This window comes from Alosa sapidissima, chromosome 1 (assembly GCF_018492685.1).
Source record: "Alosa sapidissima isolate fAloSap1 chromosome 1, fAloSap1.pri, whole genome shotgun sequence".
In the NCBI taxonomy this organism is placed as follows: Eukaryota; Metazoa; Chordata; class Actinopteri; order Clupeiformes; family Clupeidae; genus Alosa; species Alosa sapidissima.
In genome coordinates this window covers 37,348,467-37,372,945 of record NC_055957.1, presented here as the reverse complement: position 1 = coordinate 37,372,945, position 24,479 = coordinate 37,348,467, and the positions used below count along the sequence as shown (strand labels likewise).

Here is a 24,479-nt window from a genome sequence, read left to right as displayed (position 1 = left end):
TTGAGGCATTTCATTCCAGTGTGATAATGCCTCGGTCCTGCTTGGAAAATTGGTTTAATACTACAAGTGTTGTCATTTATTTAGTATAAAATGTCACATCTCCAAAAGACATTGGAATTGTGTGAAAACTTTTACATGAGGGGGTGAGACTAATTTGAGGGAGCAAATAAAAAAATGTTTTTGAGTTTTTATTTTTTATTTAATATTGCAGTTCAGACACCTCAAAAAAGTGCATGTTTTCTTTGCAGATATTCACTTATGTCTGTCGTCGCCATCTAGAGGTCAACTTTAAACACTACAGTTCAAATGTTAACATGGAAAAAGCACTGCACTGAAAAAATCAATTATGAACTGCAATAGTTCAGTGAAACAAGGGAGAAACAATAATGCTGAACTTTTTTACATTTACTGATGATTACCACAACCACTCCCTCCTTCCCATCTCTTACGTTATCACTTTAAGGAGATTTCCAATTGTGAGGTTATAAGTGAAAACCATTTGAAAATGTGTGATAATGCAGGCTATGAGATGTTGTGAAAAAAGATGTCATTTAAAAAGTCATTAAATGCAATTAAATAATTATTTAAGTTTCCATCTGCTACCAAAGATAAGTCATATTTTCCTTCTAATTTGTTTGTTCCACTGCTAGACTACTATACATAAATACTCTAAAAGTTTAAATAAGAAACACAGTTAATGAAGAAGCAAGAAACAAGTTAATTGAATTGTTAAATATGTAGTGTTTCTAAAACATTTTCATTAAACAGCAATATATTGGATTTAACATTAATTTAGATACAGTATGATCCCTTCCTATTATATATGTTTTTTTCTTTGAAATCTGAGAACTGAATTGAAAAAAACAATGAATGAAAATGAAAATTTTCTGGAATCAGATATGACATGTTACAGGCATAACCAGTTGATACAAGTTTTTTATATGGAAGCATTGTGTCATGTACTGTGTCAGATGTCAGTTGACTTTTTCAAATGGCATGTTGGGGGATGGTTCATATGGGATGCAGTGGAATCGATCAACCTTGAGATGGGACAAGAATGAGAATGAGGCTCTCCCACCAGCACCTCCCACACGAGGCTTTGATCAGACACACAGGTGTACGGAGTGGGAGGTGCACAGGCGTCTGATCTAGAGTCAGTGGACCGTGTGGTTTCATTCTCCACTCCAGTCTTGGCTCTTTCTTCTTTTCTGTCCTAGAGCGTCACTGTGGCGTCTGGCTAGGTGGAGAGGAATGTTGCCCACCCGTGCATGGAACGTGATGGCTCAACCCTTCATCAGAATGAAAGACTATGTTTCCTTGTATCTAGGGAAGAGGAAGTGATCATATTTAATGTGAGGGAGAGGCCCAGAGAACTCCCAGTGCACGTGCACACACACACACACACACACACACACACACACACACACACCCCCCTTCCAGGACAAATACTGAAACGTGGTGTCACGTCACAGTTCAGAGTTCAGATTGCAAAATTCCGATTATAGCTGAAAATCAGAAAGATAGATATGACGATATCCAGTGTTGTGACTGCAGGGGAGTGCCTGTTGTAAAACGTGTGACAGTTCACAAGGTGCAGGAGGAGCTCTTCCTTACTTCTGATTTGCCAACAAATGAGGAAAAGTCTCACTGCTTTAGTCATTGTTAAACTCACCCAGTTTTTACTCTCAGCATGGCCATCCTGACAGTAGACTTATATCAACTACAACTCCTTAGTGAGTGAAGAAATGAGTGAGTAAGTGAATGAATGTGTGAATGAGTGATTGAGCGAGTAAGTTTCTACAGAAGCCCAGATCCAACCCGGGCAGGCAGGCCAGATTGAGCAAGAGAGCTGTAATTCTAAAGAAGGGACTTACTCTTCCTGCAAGGAGCTGAGAGCACTCAGTTGTTCCTCCAAGGCCACTAAGCGCAGGCCAATGTAGCTAGAGGACAGGAGGAGCAGCACAAGCCTGGGAACCACAGATGCAAACACCACGTGTCAGCAGTAGGCATATACGGTATTACATTAAGTAATTAACTGTCTGAATGAATGGCTTTTGCCTTTTGGAGAAAGTAAACTGGCTAACTGGCTATTTTGTTGTGCAGACCAACTCAAAAAAGTCAAACTGTTAATCAGATTCTCATAGGCAATGACCCATCATTTTCCCATCACCCTTTGAACTGTGTGTGTGTGTGTGTGTGACAATGACAGGGTTCTAGTGCAGTTATATCAAATCAGCATATCAGAGATCCAGAGTTCCACATGTCTACTAGAATTCCCACAAAGCAACATGCCCCATCCCAGGGACAATATACTGTCTCAATGGTGACCCCCTGAAACACATTTGGGTTAATATCTCAATAGGTCAACCTGATAATTAAATGATATGAAATTCTTGATTGTCTTATGCTCTTCTGGTTATCAAGAATGTTATATGCCTGTGATGAGGGCAAGGGCAGACTGCTGTCGAACATATAGCAAACACACATGACCATGGTTAGTCTAGATCTGGATGATTTAGATTATTTTCATGCAGAGGAATATTTTTACAATACAAGTGAGAGCTGATTTAGGTGGGGTTTTGGTGTAGGTTTGTGATAGGCCTGTCAGTATTTGAAATGTGTCAGATTAAGTGATGAAGAAGGGCTGGCTCTCACAGTAGGACGTAAATGAGGAGGAGTGAGCTGACGTTTCTTGATTCTCCCACAAAGACGAATGGCTTGACTTTCTCCCATCCAAAAGACATCCACGATCTACCTGCTGAAAATGCACATATGGTTGTGGTTGAAGAGTCAGTTGTTAAAAAACTCCCACTTTGGGCTTGTTTACGAACTTCATTGATCAGTGATTAAAGAGCATCATCATCCGTACCTGCATTCTCATCCTCTGTGGAATAGCCATCCTTGCTGAGGCTGCTCGTCCGACTCGAGCTGGTCCTGGCTAACTCCGAAGATTCTACAGAGGAAAGAAATGTGTATTTAAAAACCCTCTGAACACTTTCAACTTGTCTTTAACCTTTAAGTCCTTTTCTGTCTTTATCCAAGAGTATTCCCATGATCTCCTCCACACACACTTTCCTGCTTAACAGGATATGCCTGATGCTGGCAGCCCTGATGTCTATAGTGCTCACGTTTGGCCAGGTCTGGATAGGGAGAGTCATGAGGAAGTGGGTCATCCACACTGGTCCGCCGACTCACACTCCCATCCTGACTCGAGTGGCTGGACATCTGTGGACAGAATTGTAATTACAGATGTCATCACGGCCCCTGAACTAATGAACTGGGAAATTAACACAGCAATGAGGCTGAGATGAAAGTGAGATTGATATTAGTGGTCTTACCATGTCAATTTCTCGGTCAATGCTGTCCTGGGATATTTGGGGACTACTCATTCCGTTGTCAACCTAAGTTGAAGTGATACATGTTTAATTTCACTTACTCAATTACAGTATATCTGAAAAGTTTGGTTCCAAAATGCTATATTTCCATTTATGAAAACTTTAATAAGTCATGTTATTTAATTGTGTATTTCAGGTAATATCAATAAAATTGCAGTTGTGTTGTTTTGAATGAGTAACAATAAATCAAATAACAATAACCCAATATCAGTTCCACTAAAATTACTTGAAAAACAACATTTAAAAAAATATTTTATGACAATTCATTAAAATTGAGGATATAGTGTTTTGGAACCAAACTCTATTCTCTTGGCAAAGGTAGGATTATAACAAAAAAAAGGGGAAAACGGCCACAAACCTGGAGGTGAGGACACACTGAAAGAAGAAGCTCGTAACATAAATGGCGATTCCGTAGGGACACAAACAGGTACTACGAATGAAAGCAGAGGGAAGTGAGTGGCATAGCAAGGCAAGATGGTTTCAATGACAGAACAACAATCTCCAAGAGCTCTGTGAGAAACCCACAAAACAGTGGTTACTGCTAACTAATTGCACCCTTGTGATTGTGTAACGACTTAATAGCCATTCGCTCAGCTGGCCAGGCTGATACTCTGCACTTAATGCAAAGCGACGTTTGTTCAGTCAGCCCTCTGTGTGTGTTCCACACTAATATTCCCCACTGAGCTGATGTCTACCTTGTCTCCATTGTTGGTGATTATCGACAGCGCGTTGGGCAGCACTTTCACTGTGTTCTTCTTCCTCACAGTTTGAATGCTCTCCACCTCAATTATCACCTGGGGACAACAACAGCACTACAGTCACCTCAGACGCTCTGCTTGCTCCAGTTGGAATGGACAACAACATGACTAAACATTTACCTCACCATCTTTTCTCAAGCTTTTTCCAGCAGATGGCAGTTTGTAAGATAATGATTATTGTATCTCAGGTTCTTCACCTGAAGCAACCATTTCTATCTACATGTACTGTATGGGGCCAGTTCCTCATGCATGGTTTAAGCCTATTCCTGGATTAAAATATAAATTCAGTGGAGATTTCATTCAAAAGCTTTTAGTCTAAGACTAGGCTTAATCCATATACAGGAAACTGTCCTAACAACCTTTGTAGGATATATGAACCCCAATACAAGAAACCTTGTAGACTAGTTATGAAGAGGAATATTGGGTATCTAATCCTACCTTGGTGACCTTGAGCAGCACAGAGGAGTAGAAGCAGATGTGTTGGCGGGACACATAGAGCTTGCCATGATAGAGCACCTCCTTCTGCAGGGAACAGGTGAACGCTGGAGCAGACAAGTCAATGAGTCAGTCACAGCTACTACACATTAAACTGAAGGAGAACTTAGACGGGCTTGTCTGCTGACTCACCATGAGTTAGGTCTTCTTCCTCCGGAATATCTGGGAATATTTTGTGGAATGTTTTGTTGTGATTCATAAAAGTCTGTGAATTGAAAAGATATATAGATCACTGTCTTTTCAATCATGCATCAGTTTGTGTCTACTTAGGCTGTTAGTCTATTAGTCGATTTAGTCTTGTTTTAACCACCATGCAACCAGAGGGATGCCCCCTGCCTGAACTACTGGTTGAGGAATGCATGACACATCACACTAACAGACTGATAGGCAAGTACAATATGCACTGTACTGTAATACACCTTAGATACAACTGACTAAATGACCAAGTAGAAATGCAAATGTAAACTTACATGGCGGGTGATGCTGCCGTCTACTTGATCCAATCGCTCCTCTTCTATTGTTTGTTGCCTGTTGAATGCAATAATGATGGAGGATGAAATAACACGCAACAAAACAATAATAATATTTTATTATACTTGGGTGTGCATCTATGTGATGTAAAGTAACACAATGCGTGACATTGGCCAGAGCAAGAGTATCGATCTTCTATCTAACACATGCCATGCGTCAGTGGCCGGTGGAGACTGACCTCAGGTTGAGGCTCCTGTTGAGGTCGAGGAACTGCAGCTGGGCATCCTCTAGACTGGCACTCTTCATGGTATCAGATGCCCGCCGGTAGCGGCTCCCTCTAGGGCCCTTCCCCAACAGTCCTCCATTCTCCAGACCACCACTGCACAGGCAACATGTTGGAGACACCACCACAGCCTTCAGTCATGCTGCAGTCAAGACTCTTCCTTTGCGTCTGGAGACGTCGCCCAGGCTTTACCTTATGCGTGCCATACGTATGCATGGTATTTGCTCTCTATATTCCTTTGCCAACTACTCAACACTGTCTGTATGAACACCATGTCTTACATGCAGCAGTTCCTGTTCAGCATTCAGCTCAGGCTTTGTGATTAGTGGTGGATCTTTTATCTGATTGTACATGCCACACCCATGCAGGCCTAGCTGTTTTAAGGCTCCAAATCGGGTCAAATATAAATATGTTTTTTGAGACAAGCCAGACAACCAGCACACACGGGTTACTCAGCATCCACAGTTACGCTACTGTCATGTTTACTTAGACATCTGGCAAACCTACTGACAGAGCTGTGGCTCAGGATTGAAGATGAAAAGTCATAGTGTACCTAATCCATATAAATAAGTCTTAAACCACAACAGCAGTGAAATACTGTGTAGTTGCCAAAGCCATGCTACAGCCTGAAGCAACTAGTATCTACTTCATTATCACGCAACTAGTATCGACTTCATTATCACGCAACTAGTATCTACTTCATTATCATGCAACTAGTATCTACTTCATTATCACGCAACTAGTATCTACAACATTATCACCAGGGTTGGGTAATGGATTACATGTAATCTGGATTACGTAATCAGATTGCAAAAATCAAGTAACTATAATCAGCCCAGTTTACAATAAAAAAAAAATGTGTAATCAGATTATAGTTACATTGTTGGGGATTACTTGATTACATTTTATCATGCAAACAGTTATGCCTAACGTATGTTTTAATCTGATAAGCAGCCCATTCCATTGTCCACTAGATGTCCGTATCATCCAATTGCCTGTGTACTATAGTTTCTTGACAAGAAAAAGGTTCAAATCAAAACCCAAGATGGAGGAGCCGTCAACGGCGACGTTGACCGATAGACCCCTTCCAGTTGGGAAAAATGTGTTCGCAAAATCAGCAAGTAGGCCTAACGCATCTGAAGTAAAGACCGTGGAAAATAAGAATGTGTAATTGTGTAAAAAGTCATCAGATTACGTTACATGTTTTGGGTAATTGGGTTTTGGGTTGATTATGTTACTGATTACAAAAATTGCCATGTAATCTGTAGTCAGTAATGGATTACATTACACACAAGTAATCTGACCCAACCCTGATTATCACGCAATTTGAACCAGTGCAGATGTGCTCACACTTCAATTGCACCCACTGTCATAAGAGTGACATACCATGTCTTAATCATTTTATGGCACATGTCCTATCATAGAATCATCAGAACATAACAGCTATAGTAATAGTGTATTAGCTGCCTTACATAAAGTTTATGTCATCTGATGTTTTCATTTCGTTTCAGTGAAGTGGTATCATATGATTACACAGTATGATGCTTAATTAAAGTTATTTAATTTATGAAGTGAAACTTTATTAGGCCAGGGTTTTCAGCATGTTCTCGTTCTTAGTTTCTGTTTATTTCAATTACATTGCTCCTACTTAATTACTCCACTGCAGATGAATGCTGATAGCAAGCAAGAAGTTAACTAATTCAGCAACTTCATATGGACCCAATTAAAACATGAAATGTAATGAAGAAATGTTATTAGCTTTGTGAGAAGTTCATTAAGCATGTATTTACTCAGAGCATATGATGTACTGTATAGCCATGGCATAAGCAGAGGAACCAGTTCTCCCAACTCTCCTGCACATGAGTAGTCTGATACTATCTAACCATCAGCAAAGTGCATTCAGAGTGCATTCACACAGTCAACTACTGACAAATATGCTGAGAAATTTGCAAATGGGAGCGTGAATTAAGACTCACATTATGAGATTAAAACTCTGGTTACAGATCAGAACCATTCACCGCCAAAATATCTGCTGTCTAAGAATGAAAGGGATTTATAAGAATGAAAGGGATTTCATGCTCTGCCTGTGAACTATTTCAGTTCTTGCATGTAGTTCTCTCATATTTCTTTAACCAGACAAAATAGAGAGAAAGACTAGATATGTGAATACTCATTTATCTAAACTAGTCTGTACAGTGCTTTATTATGATAATCATAATATCTAAACACACACACACACAAGGCTCTTGTCTACAGCATGACATTTAGAAGACATTTCTACTTACACTGAGTATTCCAGAGAGTCCAGAGAGAACCTTCTGTCCTGTCTCTTCATGCCTGCTGTTTGTTAGTGCTTATGCCAATGATAAGACTTCCTCTCTGCGCCTGTCAGTCTATCTGACAGCCTGATTGTCCATTAACCGCCACTCTCTCTTTCAACTGTTTGCTTTCATTTACCCTTAAGCCTGAGGTGGTAACACAGAGCTAACAACATGCACAAGCTCCTCCCCCAGCGTCTCACAGCCCCACTGATGGAGCAGACATCTGCGTCTGACCCGCCTCCATGTCCCTCTGGACACTCCTCTTCCACGCTGGGCTACAGGTAGCACACTCTCACACACTTATTAAAAAGCACATGGGCTATTTTGTTGCAAGTCATGAGAGCTCAGGTGATAGGTGTGTGTGTGTGTGGCCATACCAAATGCCATTTTTTTACCTACCTTGTCTGCACCCCCATGACACTTAAAAGGAGGAGTCATGATTTCCTGGCTGCCATTGTGTACATATGAGGCCTATAATTTGTTTTTAAATGTCAAATATAATTCTCAGAACATTGTCAAATAATCCTCCATTATGTAATAGTCATTGAGTTTGAACTTGTATCCTTCAATCAAGGTCTCAATTCAGAGAGCAGATGGCATTCTTCTCCTAATTGTACCAAAACTCTGGAGTCACGTTTCAGAAGCTTTGTTGGTCTTCACAGGCATGGGCTTTTGTGTTCGGCTACAAGGTAGAATTACAAAACTCACCATAACATCTCGATGATTTCTATTCTTAAAAGAACTATACATAGAACACACGTATTAAGATATGCTTTGGACATGACGCAAACCAAAGGGAGGAAACTGAGGTAGATATTCTTCACTAAAGACACACCGGTCATCAGACTGTTTATCAGCTACTGGCATCATAGTACAGCAGGTGAAAGAGCCATGACATGCTGATCCAGTGAAGAAATATTCAGATACACATCTTCTTCTCTGTTAAAAACCCTTCTAGAATTTTCTTAGGGTCAAAGGATTGCATCCATAAATGCACTCTGTTTGTGAGTGATCACCTTCATGCCCTTTATGTTAGTTTTTATCTGTGGCGGAAAAAGTGTATAATGCTGCACTTTAGGGGTACTCGTCAGGGAAGGCCAAATACTCAATCTATACCAAATACACAAACTAATTTCATCTCAAAAGAATAAGCAAGATACAAACTCCGCTCTAAATTCTACTGGTCTCAAGCACTGAGACACAGTTAGCTGCATGAGTATCTCAGTGTTCTTGCAAAGGCTCATGGGAACACAATGAAACGGTGACACCAAGGCATGCCATGTGTTCATTTGCCTTACTGGTTCAGTACTTAAGTGCTTCACATTGATCTACATGATTCTGTTGGATAAATCCATTGCTGTGGCTACATATGTCAGTTCAATGTAATAACATTGTGTTTATTTAATTTCATGTTTTGTGGTTTAGTAACTGTGACAAACCCTCTTTTCCCCCAGTACACTTACCTTACTTCATTTGATTAGAAAAATGGATTACTCCATTGGAATGACTATTTGAACACAAAAAGGTTGTGTTTCATTCAAAACTAGAATGTTTTATGCAATTAAAGCAACACCAAAGAACTTTCCCTCTGTCGCACGCACGCTATTTGTTTATCCAGCACCGGCTTTGCAAATAACAATGTCCACAGACAAGGTAGAATATTTTGCATGACTTATAAAAGTACGATGTATTGCGACATCAGATGCAAGTCAAATTTGTAGTTTTTGTAGTTTCTTATGTCTCATTCCATCAAACTACAGATCCGCTACCCGATCTGGCAAACTTACATAGTACTGTTATAGCCGATAGAGGGCTGTGAAGCGAATGCAGAAGTGCCGTTCACCCTGTTACGAGTTGATGAACCACTGAAACGATTTTGGAAACATTATTTTAAGGTATAAAAAACTCTTTGGTGTTGCTTTAATGGTTTGATGAATTGGACAGCCCTGACTTTTCCTTTTTTACAGTGTATGTAAGGAACAAATGGTTTTACAGCACCCCAACCACTCGCCTAAGGTTATTTTAGTGTCTACAGATATCCCACAGCATCCTGTGTCCATTGTTCCTCGAGGATATCTAAAAGCATACAGTTGTGTATAGGATTATAGGAGGCTATATGTCACAAAGTTCATTTATGCTATTATAATCTTAATTATAAGATCATTTAGATCAACAACTTTTGATTTGAAGTCTGTTTAAGCCTAAAATAAATTTCCTGAGCTCATTTTCCCAAATTGACCTTTGACCTTTATTTTGGGGTACCGTCATTTATAACAGACTACGTTCTAAGGTATAAAGGGTACTCAAATGTTTTCTCAGTTAGTCTTTTAAAATGAAACAGAATGTGCCTTTGGAACATTGGATGAATGGTTGCTGATAATGGGCAATGTAAATATTGCATTAAAAAATCAGCCATTTCTTTCTACAACAGTTGAGAATCCTTTTGCAATTATGTAAGCACATAATGTAATCTGAAAACTGCTGCCCTGATTAAAAAACAATGCAACTGATCTCAGCTGGTATTCTATCTAATGGAGTGGAATGGAAATTTCTAAGTGACCCCAAACTTAGTGTAATTGGTTAACCCTCTATGGGACTTATTAAGAATATTATTTGGAAAAAATCAAACACCCTTGATTTGAAGTCTATTTAGGCCTAAAATAAATGTCCTGAGCTCATTTTCCCAAATTGACCTTTGACCTTTATTTTGGGTACCGTCATTTATAACTGACTACGTCCCATTAGGGTATAAACTTTTTCACAATTTCTCAATGTAAAAAACAATTGATTAATGATAAATGGATTAATTATCCATGAACATATTATATTGAAAATCACTGAATTCATTTTATTTAAGGATCTTTCTGACAAAACAAAAATTATAAAAAAAATATATGTTTGTGAATGATACATTTTGAGTATATTCCATGTTGATTCATGTCATAAAACATCTCTTTACTGTGCATTAGATATGTCCCTTGTTACTATGCATGTCACTGGTGAAACTCAACCAGGCATTTCTTTTTTTGGTGTGAAGCACAGGTGAACATCACACTTAACTGTACTTCATTCATATTTGGCCAGGGCAGTTGTCATTTTTGCATCAGCCTTGCTTTTCAGTGTACAAAGTACATGGCAAATGCTATCCTTCCTGATCTCTCCATATGGGAGTGACTCTTCCTTTTTTGCTGCCTATGAACGGCTCCATTGCATTCTCTATACAGTTCAGATGAATACATTTACATCATTCGGCACAGAGTAAAGGTTTGTCTACTGCACAATGTGCATGAGACACTCAGAGGAGAACACCTGCATAAAGTAATAGGTTGGTGAATGAACCCTTCCCTTTCTGCGTTGGCTAGACCATCTTCCAGACAGGGACTAGGTAATGGCCATGGATCCCTGACTTCCACAACAACCAACGGCCTGTCCCAGGTTGAAGATTCTCATCACTGCCTGGCTTTTCATTCTTGTCCTACTCATCCTCACTACCATCGGTCTAACCGTTGGTCATTCCTGATGCTGTGTTCCACTATTACAACTACCATATCCTCATCATTGCTTATTTCACTGTGCTTATTGCCCTCAGTAATAAGCATGTTCATTTCACTTTGATATAACATTTGGAAACATCCTAAGAAATGTGTGTAAATGGTCTGATGATGCATAACAACAATAGAAAACTAGACTGAGTCATTGTGGAAATTTCTATCCCTTAATAGGACTTAGTCAGTTATACATGACATTAACTTGTTACAGGTTTTGAAGAAAGCTTCTTAGATATTTTTATGTGAAATGATTAAAACAGTTTAGGCTAGGTTGGGTAATTTTTATGTTTTATAGTTTAAAAATAGACTTCCCATCATGCTATGGGTGTGACTCAACGTGTGGTATTGTCTCCTTTACTTCCTTGTAGCAACAAATTATATAATAATATAATAACCTTAATAATAATATAATAACCTTAATAATATAATGGTTAGAGGGGAAGTCAAGGAATACATTTTTAGGATAATATAATTGGTTAAGGATTTGTGTTATTTTTTCAAGCAGTTTTCTTTAGTGTCATTTATAAATGACAAATTTCCACAGGAAATTTCTCTTTTTTCCACAGGAGAAGTTAACTGAGAACAGGACATGTAATCAAATGTATACATTGTCATGTCTTCATTGATTCATTCAGATGGTTTCACTGGAATAATGGTCTCAGTCTCAACAACTCACCATGCGATCCCTATCAATGTAACCAATCACTCTCATTTGATAGTATCAGCCTACGGATAGTAATATTACATTGTTATATTTTCAACAATGTGCAGAGAGCTTGACAATTTCCTTCGACCACTTCCAGTTCCCTCATTGGTTCTGAAAGTGATGTCCTACATTTGTGCATCATCTGTGTATTGACTTTACTGCAGTCTTGTTTGTTTAATCGGATAAACATTTGACAGTGAATTGTTTATGTTTCTGCTTACACCCTTTTATACAAACTTTTATAATTCCATAATTCACTTGTAATGATGTTTGGGCCAATACCCACCAGACCAAATCACAGAATAAGCATCAATTCCAGAAACAACAAGTAATGCATAAACAAGACAACTTGATCCAATTTTTCATTTCATTTTTCATTCACATATATTCATATATACATATACATTCACCATATTTTCTATGATAACTAGTTTACGTAGTTCATATAATGTTTATATTTAATGAAACACATGTAATACATCTACAGTAAATGAGACAGTAAGGAGCTTGATTCTGAAACACTTATTTCAAGTAGTTTGATTTAAAAAAAAAAAAAAAAAAAACATTATGTGAATAGTGGAGATTGGCTTGAATTAGGTATTAGCCATCTTGATTATGCTACTGAGACCTTTAATTTCCCCTTGGGGATCAATAAAGTATCTATCTATCTATCTAGTGGTCGGATATAGTGTTTGTCAATTTTTAGCACAGGAAAAACTGCAGTGAATCCTCAATGTGTGCACTCCCTGGAAAAGGACACCATGATCTTGGCATTGGTATCATGCACCCCTACCAGTGACAGCAAACTTACCTCACAGATCCATCTGTGGTGGTGCTGTCCTCACTGTCCACCAGTGACAAGCATTTCCATGTGCCTTGCTGTCTCGTCATTTAGAAAAAGAGATCAAAAACAAACAAACAAAACACGACAAATACTCAATAATAACAATGATTTCCTGTTAACAGAGGGAATTCTAGATAAGGAAAGTATCTGTTTTGAGGAAGTCCCGAATGTATTCAAGAGAAAGACAAGTGAAAATGGAGCCGTGGTGGAAATAGGATGCCACTATTCTCCATAAGAACAATAGAGGTTCATGTGAGCCAGTGTGTGTAGCTGGGTTACCTGAGTCGGGTGGAAATATGAAACTCTGAGGAAAAGGATTCGTGATTTCATTGGGTCATTATAGACACATTTGGACTTATTATAAAATGAAAAGGAAAAATGAAAAGGTGCAAAGTAGAATACCAAATGTAGCTTATCTCATAGCATAAGAAAAACAACAACATAGGTGATCTCTGTGAATATCATATAGCAGATGCATCTCAGTGCAGATACTCAGTCTAGTCACACCAGCCAATCACACCACCTAGAGGCAAACACCAGCCAATCACACCACCTAGAGGCAAAAAAAGAGAGGTGCATGCTTTCTTCCGTAATTTTTCATTCCTAGTGTGCATCAAAGTATGATGAATGTTACAATAGTTGGCAGGGGTATGAATTCACAGAAACCTTTTGTTGCTAATTTCTTGTCTTACCAATTAGATGCCTAAGGCAGCCTTACTAGGCCCAGCACAGAATGCAGACAATATTCACCAGATTGCTGAAAAGTGAATTCTAGACTCCTGCAGTGTTATATGCATATGCATGTGCTAGATGGAACTGATTTGGACAAAAGAAGGAACACAAGCATCTGTTTACGTTATATTCAGTTATCCTGTTTTAATACAAAGTCAACATATCTACATACATGGTTCTAAATCAATCAACAGAGTCTGAAGTAACAGGTTGAAAGTTGAAACACTTAGTAGCACTTGACCCTCATACAGTACTGTTCAGTACCATTTGGGCAGCCTCACTGACCTCTGTTGGGGATTTGTTCTTGTCCTCTGTTCAAATGTGCGCTTAGAAATGTGATTTCTTTTCAGTAGGCCACATTAAAGATGCTCCAATTTGGGGGGTATTTTGTTCCATTTGTTTCCAAACTCCTGTGAGAATCCCTCCTGTATTGGCATTATGGCCATTGTGGATTGTGTGCACACCAGCCTTGCTTTGCTTTTTTTCTTTCTTTTTTTTTTGACATGAGTTGTGTTATCCTTGGGCATGCTGCTCAATTTTAATTAATAAAAAAAAATCACCTTCTCTCCTCTCCGGGTAAGAATGACAGAGAACTCACTGTGCTCGCAGGAAAGATGACACAGCAGAATAATAACATTTATTATGCTATGTCCTTTGTGCATTCACTGCCAAAAATGCAGTCACCCAAGTGAATAATTAACAGGTAATTGAATGAACAATTGAATGATTAAAAGAGAATTAATTCTGGGCTTTTGGACAGTGTATGTGCTTCTAGACGGACGAGGCTGCCATCGGCGATTGTGACAAGTGTCTTTCTGCCTCCTGTGCTCTACGTAGCATCATCAGACACCCAAGGTTTAGAATTCAGTGGTCAAAGTTTAGAGCACGATTAGAATAATAATAATGATAATATCAATAATATCAAAAACTCCAGAGGGCTACAGATTACAACGCTGTACATTTTAACCTCGTACAGTAACATTTGCTTGTCAACTACACAACATTTCATTAGGTTATATTCATATAAGTAGTCCAAAACGCAATATAAATAAATAAATGAATAAAAAATTCAAGCATAATATTAACAAAAATAATAAAAATAATATTGGTTAAATATTTGACAACAACAATAAGGCTCATTTTAGTCTCTTTTGGACCTACACAACTCACCCCACTGGCCTCCTTCAACAGCTTGTGCTAAAATGTCTGTACGAGTTCAACACGTTTTGTGCTACCTATGGATCAAAACTGTGCTAACTAAAAGTGACTGAAATGTTTTCCAGATTTCACTGAAAATAAAAAGGATCTATTTCAGTCTGGTAAAAAATATTAGCTTTGTGTTTATATATTATCTTCTTAAATTGGATTCTTGGATATGCTTAGGTGCACTTGGCCTGTTAGATCACCTCCTAATATAATTGTATAAAATATGTTAAGACTTGAGATCAGAGAGGAACTCAATAATATGACATGTTGTCAATTAGTATCTCTGTCTTAGTAGTTCAACACTTGAATGTCTTGGCTCTCTGTCACTGAGAGGCAGCGTGACACGTGATCTGTGCATCTATAGATTGTGTGCATTTCCTCACTTCAAATGGATCATTTCAGAGAGGACTGCAGGCTCTTCATCTCCTGGCTAGTCTGCAGATAGAGGAATGTCAAAAAGGAAAACTATGCTGAGCTTCCCTTTCAGTAGTCTTTATAGAGTGTTATTGTCAATCCATGGTGGGTCCATTGAGGGTTTTATAATAACTGGTCTTATACAAGCCATCACATTTAACTCTTCGCGGCATACACACAATATAAGCAGCATGTTGTGATTAAAAGGAAACAAACTAAAATGTTAAAACTACCCACAGGAACATATTGGCCAGATAATGACCCCTCCATTTATGATCACGAGAGATTGTTTGTGTACACCAGGTTTCAGATCTAGCCTTAAAACCGCAATGAAGCGTTATCCTTTCATGTTGGTAATGTACTGTATGCTGAAACAACCATATGACTCCATCAATCCTCTCCCACTGTTTTTCAGCAGAGACACTTGTATGCTTCCTTGAATTGCTCTTCGAGGCACTGAAGGTAGAAGATCTGCTTCAGTATTGGTACTGTTACGTATGGGTGTTTCTGATGGCATTGTCATTCTCCAGATGATTCACAATCAAAGTCCTTGTTCTTGTCACAGCAGCCGCAGCTGTTTCCTGTGTCAGCTGAGTCATAGGAAGATTGGTCTGTCTGATCTGAAACCATTCAACTCCATTGGCAAAAACAGCTTGAATGCACTGTCACTCCAATTGAAGATGCAGCAATTTTTCCAGGCTTTGAACTGTTTGTATTGATAATTACTTGTTTTGAGGATTTTTTTTCATAGGTTTTCTCTCTCCATTAATATTTTTTTTTAGAAAATTGATCACAACATTTGATAGGATACTTGAACACTGAGGTAATAGTTTGCAGTGTGACACATGACATCCCAGATCCGGTCCTTCCAGGCAGTTCCTGAGAGTGCATGTGTTGTTGATGCTTTTTTATTTTTATTTTTTATCTTTTTTTATCTTTTTTTTTTATGTTTATTTTTTCATTATTTTGAACTTCGAACTCCAAATGATGTCAATGATGGACTCTAATCATTCTTGCTGTAATGACATCAGTCACTGGTTTTTGGTAAAGTTCATTATTTACTGTGGCTTTCCCTAGTGCCGTGGGACCTTGGCTGATGGCGATCTTCTCTTCCTCTTATGTTGCATAATGGTCAAAACTCCCCAGGTACTCGATGCCAGCTTGGTAGCAGAAACGGTACTCATCCTGCAGTGATAAACAATAGATTGAAAAGTGTTTATATAATTAATATCTAGACAAACATTAACAAGCACCCCATATAGCTGTGTATAATTCAAATAGACTACTCTCCTGATGGCCTGAGACCTTTGAGGCACTCTGCATGGCTTCATGTGTGAAAACTTGTTTTTAAAAAATAATGTTATATCTGGCTTTGCTAAGACCATATGCTGTAATTTTCATGATCTTTGATTATTTGTCCGTATTTTTAAGAAGAGAGTATTTTACCTCGGTCTGCACCATGGCGGGCCTTTGTGTTCGCAGCATTTTGACGGTTTGGAAGATGTCCACAGCCCCTTCGTAGCGCATCCTCTCCAGCACAATGCTGAGGGTGATGAAGACGCCGGTCCGGCCCACTCCCGCACTGCCACACAAGGGGGAGAGAGGACGGTTAAAGCCCGAGTCCATTATCATGGTGCGGTTAATACGCTAATAGCCCTGTCTGCATCACTGGCTGTGGGCAGTGAGTAATGGCATGAAATGTACATTTCATTATCCACTCCTAAGGTATAGAATAGATAACTCACCCCCACTTGTAATAGTTCTTGTTCTCTAAAAGACCTGCAATGACCTTTTCCTCTACTAGCCCCATCCTAGCCATGCATACACACGCATATGTATACACACACACAGACACACACACACACACATACGCACACACACATACAACAAACACAAACACACACACAATACCTGTCATAATCTTTCAATATCACTGACCTGCAGTGGACTGTGATGGGGCCATCTTGTCCAAACTGCTCCTTGGTTTTGTGCACCTGCCCGATGAAATCAATGAAACCCTCTCCAGACTTTGGCACTCCCTGTTCAGGCCAATCTGTAAATTGGAACTGCCGCACTGTCCTGGACTGCCCATCCTGAAATACAAGACGGTCAAAACAAGGGACATCACGAGCTGCTTGGACAGAACACAGCCTCAGTGCTCTAAAATGACCCCTCTCTCCCGTGTACAATGTTTTTCCTCTCTGAATAACATGAGTGTCCCTGTTGCTTGTTTTATTAGCATTACATATCTATGGAGAAATATGGCAAATTACTGGTCCAGATAGAGTTGGCAATGCAACAGGGTCGTCCAGCAGTTAGTGATGGGTTGCTATCATAAAGGTGAAGCGTGTCATGAAGACGGATTACTCCGCTCACCCTGGCATCTGTGACCTTGAACTCTCTCAGGATGTATTGCGGCATGTTGTACTCAGCCATGGGGTCCACCACAAAGTACTGGTACCGGGCAGAGCGCTCAGCCGGCCAGTACTGATGGCACTTCTCCTGTGGGGTCAGACAAAAACAAACGTTTCAAATCGGCTCAAAGACCAGCGGCCAGTGTTGTATAAAGTACTAGAAAGCAATACTTGAGTAAAAGTACAAGTATCGTACTAGAAAAAGACTTTTTGATAGAAGTGAAAGTTACCTTTTAGAATATTACTTAAGTAAAAGTCTTAAAGTATCTGATATATACTGTACTTAAGTATCAAAAGTATTTTACTGATATTTAATGTACTTAAGTATTTGAAGTAAAAGTAAAAAGTAAAAAGCAAGCGGTTTTATTTTGAACTTTTATTGTGAACTTTATTTTGGCTTTCTTATAATAAAGCATATTCAGGGTTCCCATATCTTCTTAATCTCACTCATCAAATCAAAATCACATTATTTTCTAGGACTTTTAGGCACAATTCTCTTAAGTTCAAAGAACAAACAGCATATTTTTAGAGCTGACATCAAAGAAAAAAACAGAAACAGAAATGTCACTTTTGTATGAACTTCAGGTAAAAATGAAAAATAAATAACTTATTTCTTTCAAAAATGACCTGCTTGTAGGGAAAACATTTTGGTCATGTGGTATGAGCATTCCTAGGGCTTAATCTCCAGGTCACCTTCTCACTCTCACACACACAGGCCACCTATGTCCAGCAGCTAATAACATGGTACTAATAAATAATATTTATTAGTACCATGGTTCAACAAATGTGTAAAGGTTATATAATAATTCACTTCAACTGAGAAGTTAACAAAAAATATTCCACTATTCCACAAGTTAACAAAAACAGAAAGAAAGAAAGAAAGAAAGAAAGAAAGAAAGCCTTTGAAATGTAGCTTATCCCACGCTTCCACAAAGAGGCATATTAAATGTTTAGGCTACATGTTTTTTGCATGGGTAGGCTATATTGTTGTTTGGTGATTTAGCCTACTCCTTTACTAAACCCTCTTCTGAGCAAACAAGGCATATAGGTTTATCATGTCGGGTAATTGCTCTTTCTTACATTAAATAACTTTAATCTATCCTCTCTACTTTTCCCTGTAGTCATGGCCTCCTCATCACTAATTTCGGGCTCATCATTTTCAGTGGTCGACTGGTTGATCTGCTGCTCAGTCTCTCCTGGCCTCTTTCTACCATCCATCCTTCCTGACACTTGTGTCTACTGTAGGGCCGGCTCGGCTATCCGTATCTGAGAAAACTTTTTGGAAAAGATGGGCTATATGGACCCAACCAACTCTTTTTGGGAGGGGAGAACTCCCTCACGTAGGCTACAACCCATACAGAGGCATTGCATTGGTGTCATGCACAGAATGCGGAACGTGTCCTACTTTAAGAAAAGATAGACTATCGTGACAAATATTTTTGGAATATGTTTTTCCTCGACCGGCCCAAAAGTAAAGCGGCCCACCGGGAATTCTCCCGATTACCCACCCGGGCCTGAATCAGTCTTACTCTTCTTGGACTGAAGACAAGTCCTGCGATGCTAAATAGCCTTTCACAGGCCGCTGAGGCAGGTAGCGGAGTGTTCAGCTTCACAGAAAGCTGCCAATGTACAGAAACATTTCTTGCAAATACGGCCACGGGTGTATGACGTTATCTTCACCACTACCCTGTTCACCGAGTTCACCACTATCGTCGGGGTGGTCGTCTATAATAACGGGAGGTCCTCCAGTAGGTGCTCGTGCTTCCATGGCGGTTTCAGTTGTGCGTCCTCCGCAACAAACAAGCGCTGAAATAGAGCGCGCAGCGTGCGGAGCGCGCGTAATGCAATCTAGGAGCAGTGATTCGCCAAACCTCCCTTATTGCAGTCGCACACATTTCTTCTAATTTCAATAGTAACGAGTAACGAAGATGCTTAGTGGAAATATAACGGAGTAAAAGTATACATTTTAGCTAGTAAATGTAGTGGAGTAAAAGTCAAAGTTGACATAAATTTAAATAGCGAAGTAAAGTACGGATACGTGAAATTTTTACTTAAGTACAGTAACGAAGTATTTGTACTCCGTTACATTACAACACTGCCAGCGGCCCTAAAAAGATCTTTTATGCACACAGATACGTACAAGGACATTAATGGACTTCAATGGATAGTCATTTTCAAACATCTACATTTTTGGTTTGCATCAGTGACATTTTACAGAATCACTGCGTGTCTCCAATCTGGAATTTTGTATCAGATTTGGTGCATTTTTCAAGACTAACTTACCCGGCCCATCTCCCTCAGTTTGGTCAGCATCACTACAATAGTTGAGTTGTGCTCCCATAACATTCTCCAGAAATCTTCGGTCGTCTCAGCCAGTGGACCTTGAGTGGCAATATAGGCTCTCTGCTGCCTGTGACAAGACACACAACAGAACTCATTCAGCAACACTTGCATCTCTCCTATGCTTTTGAAATGCAATTGGAATGTGTGAACGTGTCTGCTGTATTTTTCTTGAGGTGTCTGTGATCCCTAAATGCGACATTAGAGAAAGCTGCTGATAAACCCAAATAAAACTCTGCGCTGTGAACCCAACAAAGCCATTTATCATGCCGTGGAAACTTGGCCAGACACCAGGTGTGCCTTACAACTTTGTCCCCATTCATGCCTCTTCTCTTAATGTGGCTGTGCCCTTGCCAGTTAACCTCTGCTGTCCTAAAGGACTCTTATCTCAGGGCTCAGAAGCCCCAGAGCCACGGAAGGTGCCAGCCCTACATGGAGCACAGCACAGCAGAGCAGGCCCACTCCACACACAATACACAGTAGAGCAGAGCAGGCCCACTCCACACACAATACACAGCCTACACAACCTACCCAGCATACACAGCCTACCCAGCATACACAGCCTACATAGCATACACCATAGATATTAGAAAGCTAGATCCCGCATTGGGCTCCAGAAGGTACGTAAATAGCGACGCCATCTTGGTGGGGGCAACAATCACTGGAGGCCAATGGAGGAGCATGTGACTCTGACTGGAAATCAGACAGTCTCTGATTTTCGGCAAGTGTTGCCCATAAACAGTAAGGCGTTTGCCCCCAGCAATATGGCGGCCGTGTTTACGATGCCACCTAATAGAACTCGACGGACAGCGCTGTATCTAGCTTTCTAATATCTATAGCATACACAGCCTACTGCCTCCTCTTCCTCTTCCTGACATTTGGATGCCTAACATTTAGAGGGGTGTCTTGGTATTTCACAAAGGTATACCAAATGTTCCACATGTATATGACTTATATTACCTTTTGTTTTGTATTTTGTTGTTGTGCTTTAGTTGTTGTACAAACTCCTCTTGATTCCTAACAGATCGTGGCATATATAACTCAACCCAACCAACCTGTATCCATCGATGTAACTGGCGTTGATGTAGTCAGAGCCCTCGAGGCCTCGTATTGGCTGTAGGCACACGCGGGTGGTTTCATAGGGCATGATGTTGACCAGGCGGTTCTTGAACTTGTTGCAAGGGAGATTGGCACTGACAAACCTGGACGTGTGAGCTTTTGTGTTGGCCAAGCGCTGAGGAGAACAAGGAGGATCAGGCGGTCAAGGAGACTGAGCGACACCTAAAACTTATTGTAGAGATGCATTAACCACGCCTATCCTCTTTGGAGTAGACAGAGCGTTCTCATTTTCAACTACTTAGTTAGTAGATATACATATTTTCAGAGATAACATGATTATATAACATGATTGGTAAAATTATTTTACATAGAAACAAAATATTTATCTGTTGGTAACTTCAATTTTCCATTCCAAATCTCCAGCCTCAGATGTATCTGGTGTGTCAACAAGAGAAGACTAATTGTAGCGAGAGAGAGGAGTTTTACCGGAGCAACACAATGTTTAAACATTTTTATTTTAATGTGCCAACATAAAGGACCAACGTTTCGACGTTCTGCCACGTCTTCGTCAGAGTCTAGTTTGCATAAACTCCTCTCTCTCACTAGAAAACTGTCCCTGTGGATAGTTTTCAGAGTGTCAGTGTGTAGCTGCGGCGCACCTTGAACTCCAGCTCCATGCCCGTGACGTGCTCCCCGACCTCCACCTGCTCCAGCTTCTGGATGTAGGAGTAGAGGGAGCGGGCGGCTACCTCGGTGTTGCCGCAGGCGACGGCCTCCAGCAGGGCCTCGTGGATGAAGCCGTACTGGTCCTCCGTCTGCACCATGTAGTTGCGCTGCGAGCGCATCAGGGTCACGTGGCCGTACACGTCCACCGTGCGCTCGTGCTTGATCCGCTCCAGCATGGCATCGATGACGATGAAGCAGCCGGTCCGGCCCACACCCGCGCTGCAGCGGAGAGCGGCCAACGTTCAATATCACTTCCACAGCAAGCTTTTCCCATATTTAAGAACTCTTTTTACATTTTAATACACTCATCCATGATTACAAAACAATTTCCCGATTCACTTGATAGTATTTAAAATGATTTTAAAGGAGATGTTTGGATTAGACAAATACAGTGCAGAAGGATACAATGACATGGACTGGCTGCAGGGATTTAGTTGATTTTGAATGGAATGCCTCTGGCCCTAATCCTGACTCAAAAGGACAGACTTCAAATCACTAAACTGTGTGTAAAACATTCGCCTCCTAATCTCTCAGAGACAGGAGGGTGGGGTGTTTCACATGGACCCACTGACCTGCAGTGGACAACCACAGGGCCGGCATCTGGTGGGTTGCATGCCTTCACCCTCCTGAGGAAGGCCAGGAACGGGGTTGGGTACTCGGGCACCCCGTGGTCGGGCCAGGCGGTAAACTGGAACTGACGAACCTCTCTCCTCTCGTTGGTGCCGTTCTGCAAAGGGGAGAAGCCACAAAGTGGCCGTCACTTGCTGCAGGCCATCGTATGACAGATGGATTTGCAGATCAGGGCAAAATCATTGTGTCGGATTATTGTAAAGCACAATAATCCATTTAGGCAGCATGCCATCCATGCTGATTTCAATGTGTGCTCTAGGTCATGGGTCTGCGTTTGACTTATGTCAGATGCTGTCAATGAATGCCGACATTTCAAGTAGTGCATTAGACCTCAGTTTAAAGCCACAGCTAGAGGCTAATGTTGCCTGTGTGTGTGTGTGTGTGTGTGTGTGTGTGTGTGTGTGTGTGTGTGTGTGTGTGTGTGTGTGTGTGTGTGTGTGTGTGTGTGGCTGAAAAAGTGCTGACAAAGATATGCTGAAGCGCAGACAGATCAGGAGAAGACAGCAGGACAGAATAGAGTTGAGAGAAGCAGTCAGAGAGAGAGAAAGTGAGAAGTGGGTAAGTAGGCACAGGTACCTTGTGCAGAGAGAACGTGCGCACACAGAAGGTGGCCAGCTCCATGGTGTCCAGCAGAGTGACCTGAATCATTCCATAAGTGTCTGTTCCACGACTCGGCCAGTACTGGTCACACTTAATCTACAAATAAAAAACATAACCATCATAAACCCATAATCATAAAATGGCCGCTCTGTTTCTCAAGATCACCTTCATCGTCTTCATCCTCCTCCAACCACCGCATTTACCACTCACTACATGATGACCAAAACAAGGCAAGGCTGACACATTTCACATGTCAATGTAAATGTGCTCTACATACATAAAAGCAGAATGAAAAGATAAAGACAAAGAAGAGCTAGACATGTACTAAACGTAACGTTAAAGAAAATTAAAAGAATGGAAAACAGATAAAATAGAGTAAAAACTGGCCCCAGCTGTATGTCCATCTCTTTACCATTCCCTAGTCAGATGTATCGGCCTAAGAGAAAGGGCCTTTCCCTAGTCAGATGTATCGGTCTAAGAGAAAGGGCCTTTTAGTCTCGGTGGAAGTAGCCCGACCTTCATCACCTTCTGAATTACAAGCTCTGCTTCCCCTCCACCGTGAGGTCCGCCATGATAATAACTGTTATTACAGCTCAAAGCTGTGATTGTGTCTGAGTGAAGGCATGTCAGCAGGGCCTCACCCGCGACTTCTCCTCCAGCCTGGTCATCATGACCACAGACGCCGCCCGCTGCTCCCACACCATCCTCCAGAAGTCCCCGAAGCTCTCGGGCAGCGGCCCCTGGGTGGCGATGTAAGCATTCTGCTTACGGTAACCATCGATGTAGTTAGCATTGATGTAATCACTTCCCATGATGCCTAAAGAAAAACAGAAGGAACATATACTGTAAATGAAGTGGCTAATAATAGTTGTCATGAATAATTCTGTTTCATCAGAAAATAATTGCTTATATAATTATCATACATATAACATAAGATTGAGTATACATTAATATATAATATATGCATGTACATGGGCGATTAGACAGTCATTGCTTAGGATTATTTGGTTCTCAAGGGATTTCTTTGTGGAGCTGATGGCACCATTCAACTCAATAGATGCAATGTGAGTGGTTGTGCCTTCAGACATGCATTGATTATTGGCAAGAAAGAGAGTGAGCTGATGAGAGGGCCGGCTGGAGACGGTCAGCTTGACCCCAGACTCACCTTCAATGGGGACCAGGACGACTCGCGTGTGGTCATACGCGATGACGTTAGCGTAGCGGTTCTTGGGCTTGTTGACCTCCAGGTTGGAGTGCTCCCAGGTGAACTGCTGGCCAGGATCGACTGACTGGAGTAATCAAGAGAGAGACGGAGTACATGAAACCCAAATTGGAGGCCTGTGACCTTTCAGGACAGTGTGTGGATTTCAGGCTGGTCAAAGAGACACAAGCGGGAAAGCAAAAAGGATTCCCTTGCTACAATGCAAAATCATCTTTCAGCATGCCGACATTTATTCCTTCCTTAATAAAAACCACCAAAGAGACCATTATTTCAGGATTACGCCGGATCAGTATTTTGCACTGACATAAAGTAGTA

At 40.6% G+C, this 24,479-nt stretch overlaps 2 protein-coding genes across 10 annotated transcripts in view; both read right to left on the bottom strand.

Moving 5' to 3' along the window:
- Positions 1–384: 384 nt before the first annotated feature.
- On the bottom strand, positions 385–7,869 carry LOC121684311 (GRAM domain-containing protein 2B-like). The gene is made up of 13 exons (XM_042064335.1): positions 7,688–7,869; positions 5,358–5,498; positions 5,119–5,176; positions 4,781–4,853; positions 4,592–4,695; positions 4,091–4,189; positions 3,754–3,825; positions 3,339–3,401; positions 3,129–3,225; positions 2,870–2,953; positions 2,656–2,758; positions 1,875–1,967; positions 385–1,323 (listed from the first exon to the last, which is right to left on the bottom strand). The coding sequence occupies exons 1-13, from the start codon at positions 7,735–7,737 to the stop codon at positions 1,308–1,310; spliced, it is 1,053 nt and encodes a 350-aa protein (XP_041920269.1). The 5' UTR covers positions 7,738–7,869; the 3' UTR covers positions 385–1,307.
- Positions 7,870–13,671: 5,802 nt separating this feature from the next.
- Positions 13,672–24,479, bottom strand: part of LOC121681552 (receptor-type tyrosine-protein phosphatase S-like) — a 68,889-nt gene continuing 58,081 nt past the window's right edge. For all 9 annotated transcript variants that reach the window (XM_042061382.1, XM_042061603.1, XM_042061528.1 and 6 more), the window contains 11 exons: positions 24,108–24,231; positions 23,584–23,759; positions 22,919–23,038; positions 22,285–22,439; positions 21,646–21,931; positions 20,983–21,161; positions 19,871–19,997; positions 17,550–17,675; positions 17,112–17,266; positions 16,620–16,755; positions 13,672–16,358 (listed from right to left, as the gene is read on the bottom strand). In XM_042061382.1, the coding sequence (XP_041917316.1) occupies positions 16,290–16,358; positions 16,620–16,755; positions 17,112–17,266; positions 17,550–17,675; positions 19,871–19,997; positions 20,983–21,161; positions 21,646–21,931; positions 22,285–22,439; positions 22,919–23,038; positions 23,584–23,759; positions 24,108–24,231 (1,653 nt within the window). In that variant the 3' untranslated portion in view covers positions 13,672–16,289. The remainder of the gene's footprint in view (positions 16,359–16,619; positions 16,756–17,111; positions 17,267–17,549; positions 17,676–19,870; positions 19,998–20,982; positions 21,162–21,645; positions 21,932–22,284; positions 22,440–22,918; positions 23,039–23,583; positions 23,760–24,107; positions 24,232–24,479) is intronic.

Excerpts from the sequence above, each read along its gene's own strand:
- LOC121684311 (XM_042064335.1), bottom strand. The coding sequence starts at position 7,737 with ATGAAGAGACAGGACAGAAGGTTCTCTCTGGACTCTCTGGAATACTCA. Across the intron at positions 3,226-3,338 it reads TTGACCGAGAAATTGACATG|ATGTCCAGCCACTCGAGTCA; the intron begins GTAAGACCACTA and ends TTCTGTCCACAG. Across the intron at positions 1,968-2,655 it reads CTCCTCATTTACGTCCTACT|GCTTGTGCTGCTCCTCCTGT; the intron begins GTGAGAGCCAGC and ends TGTGGTTCCCAG.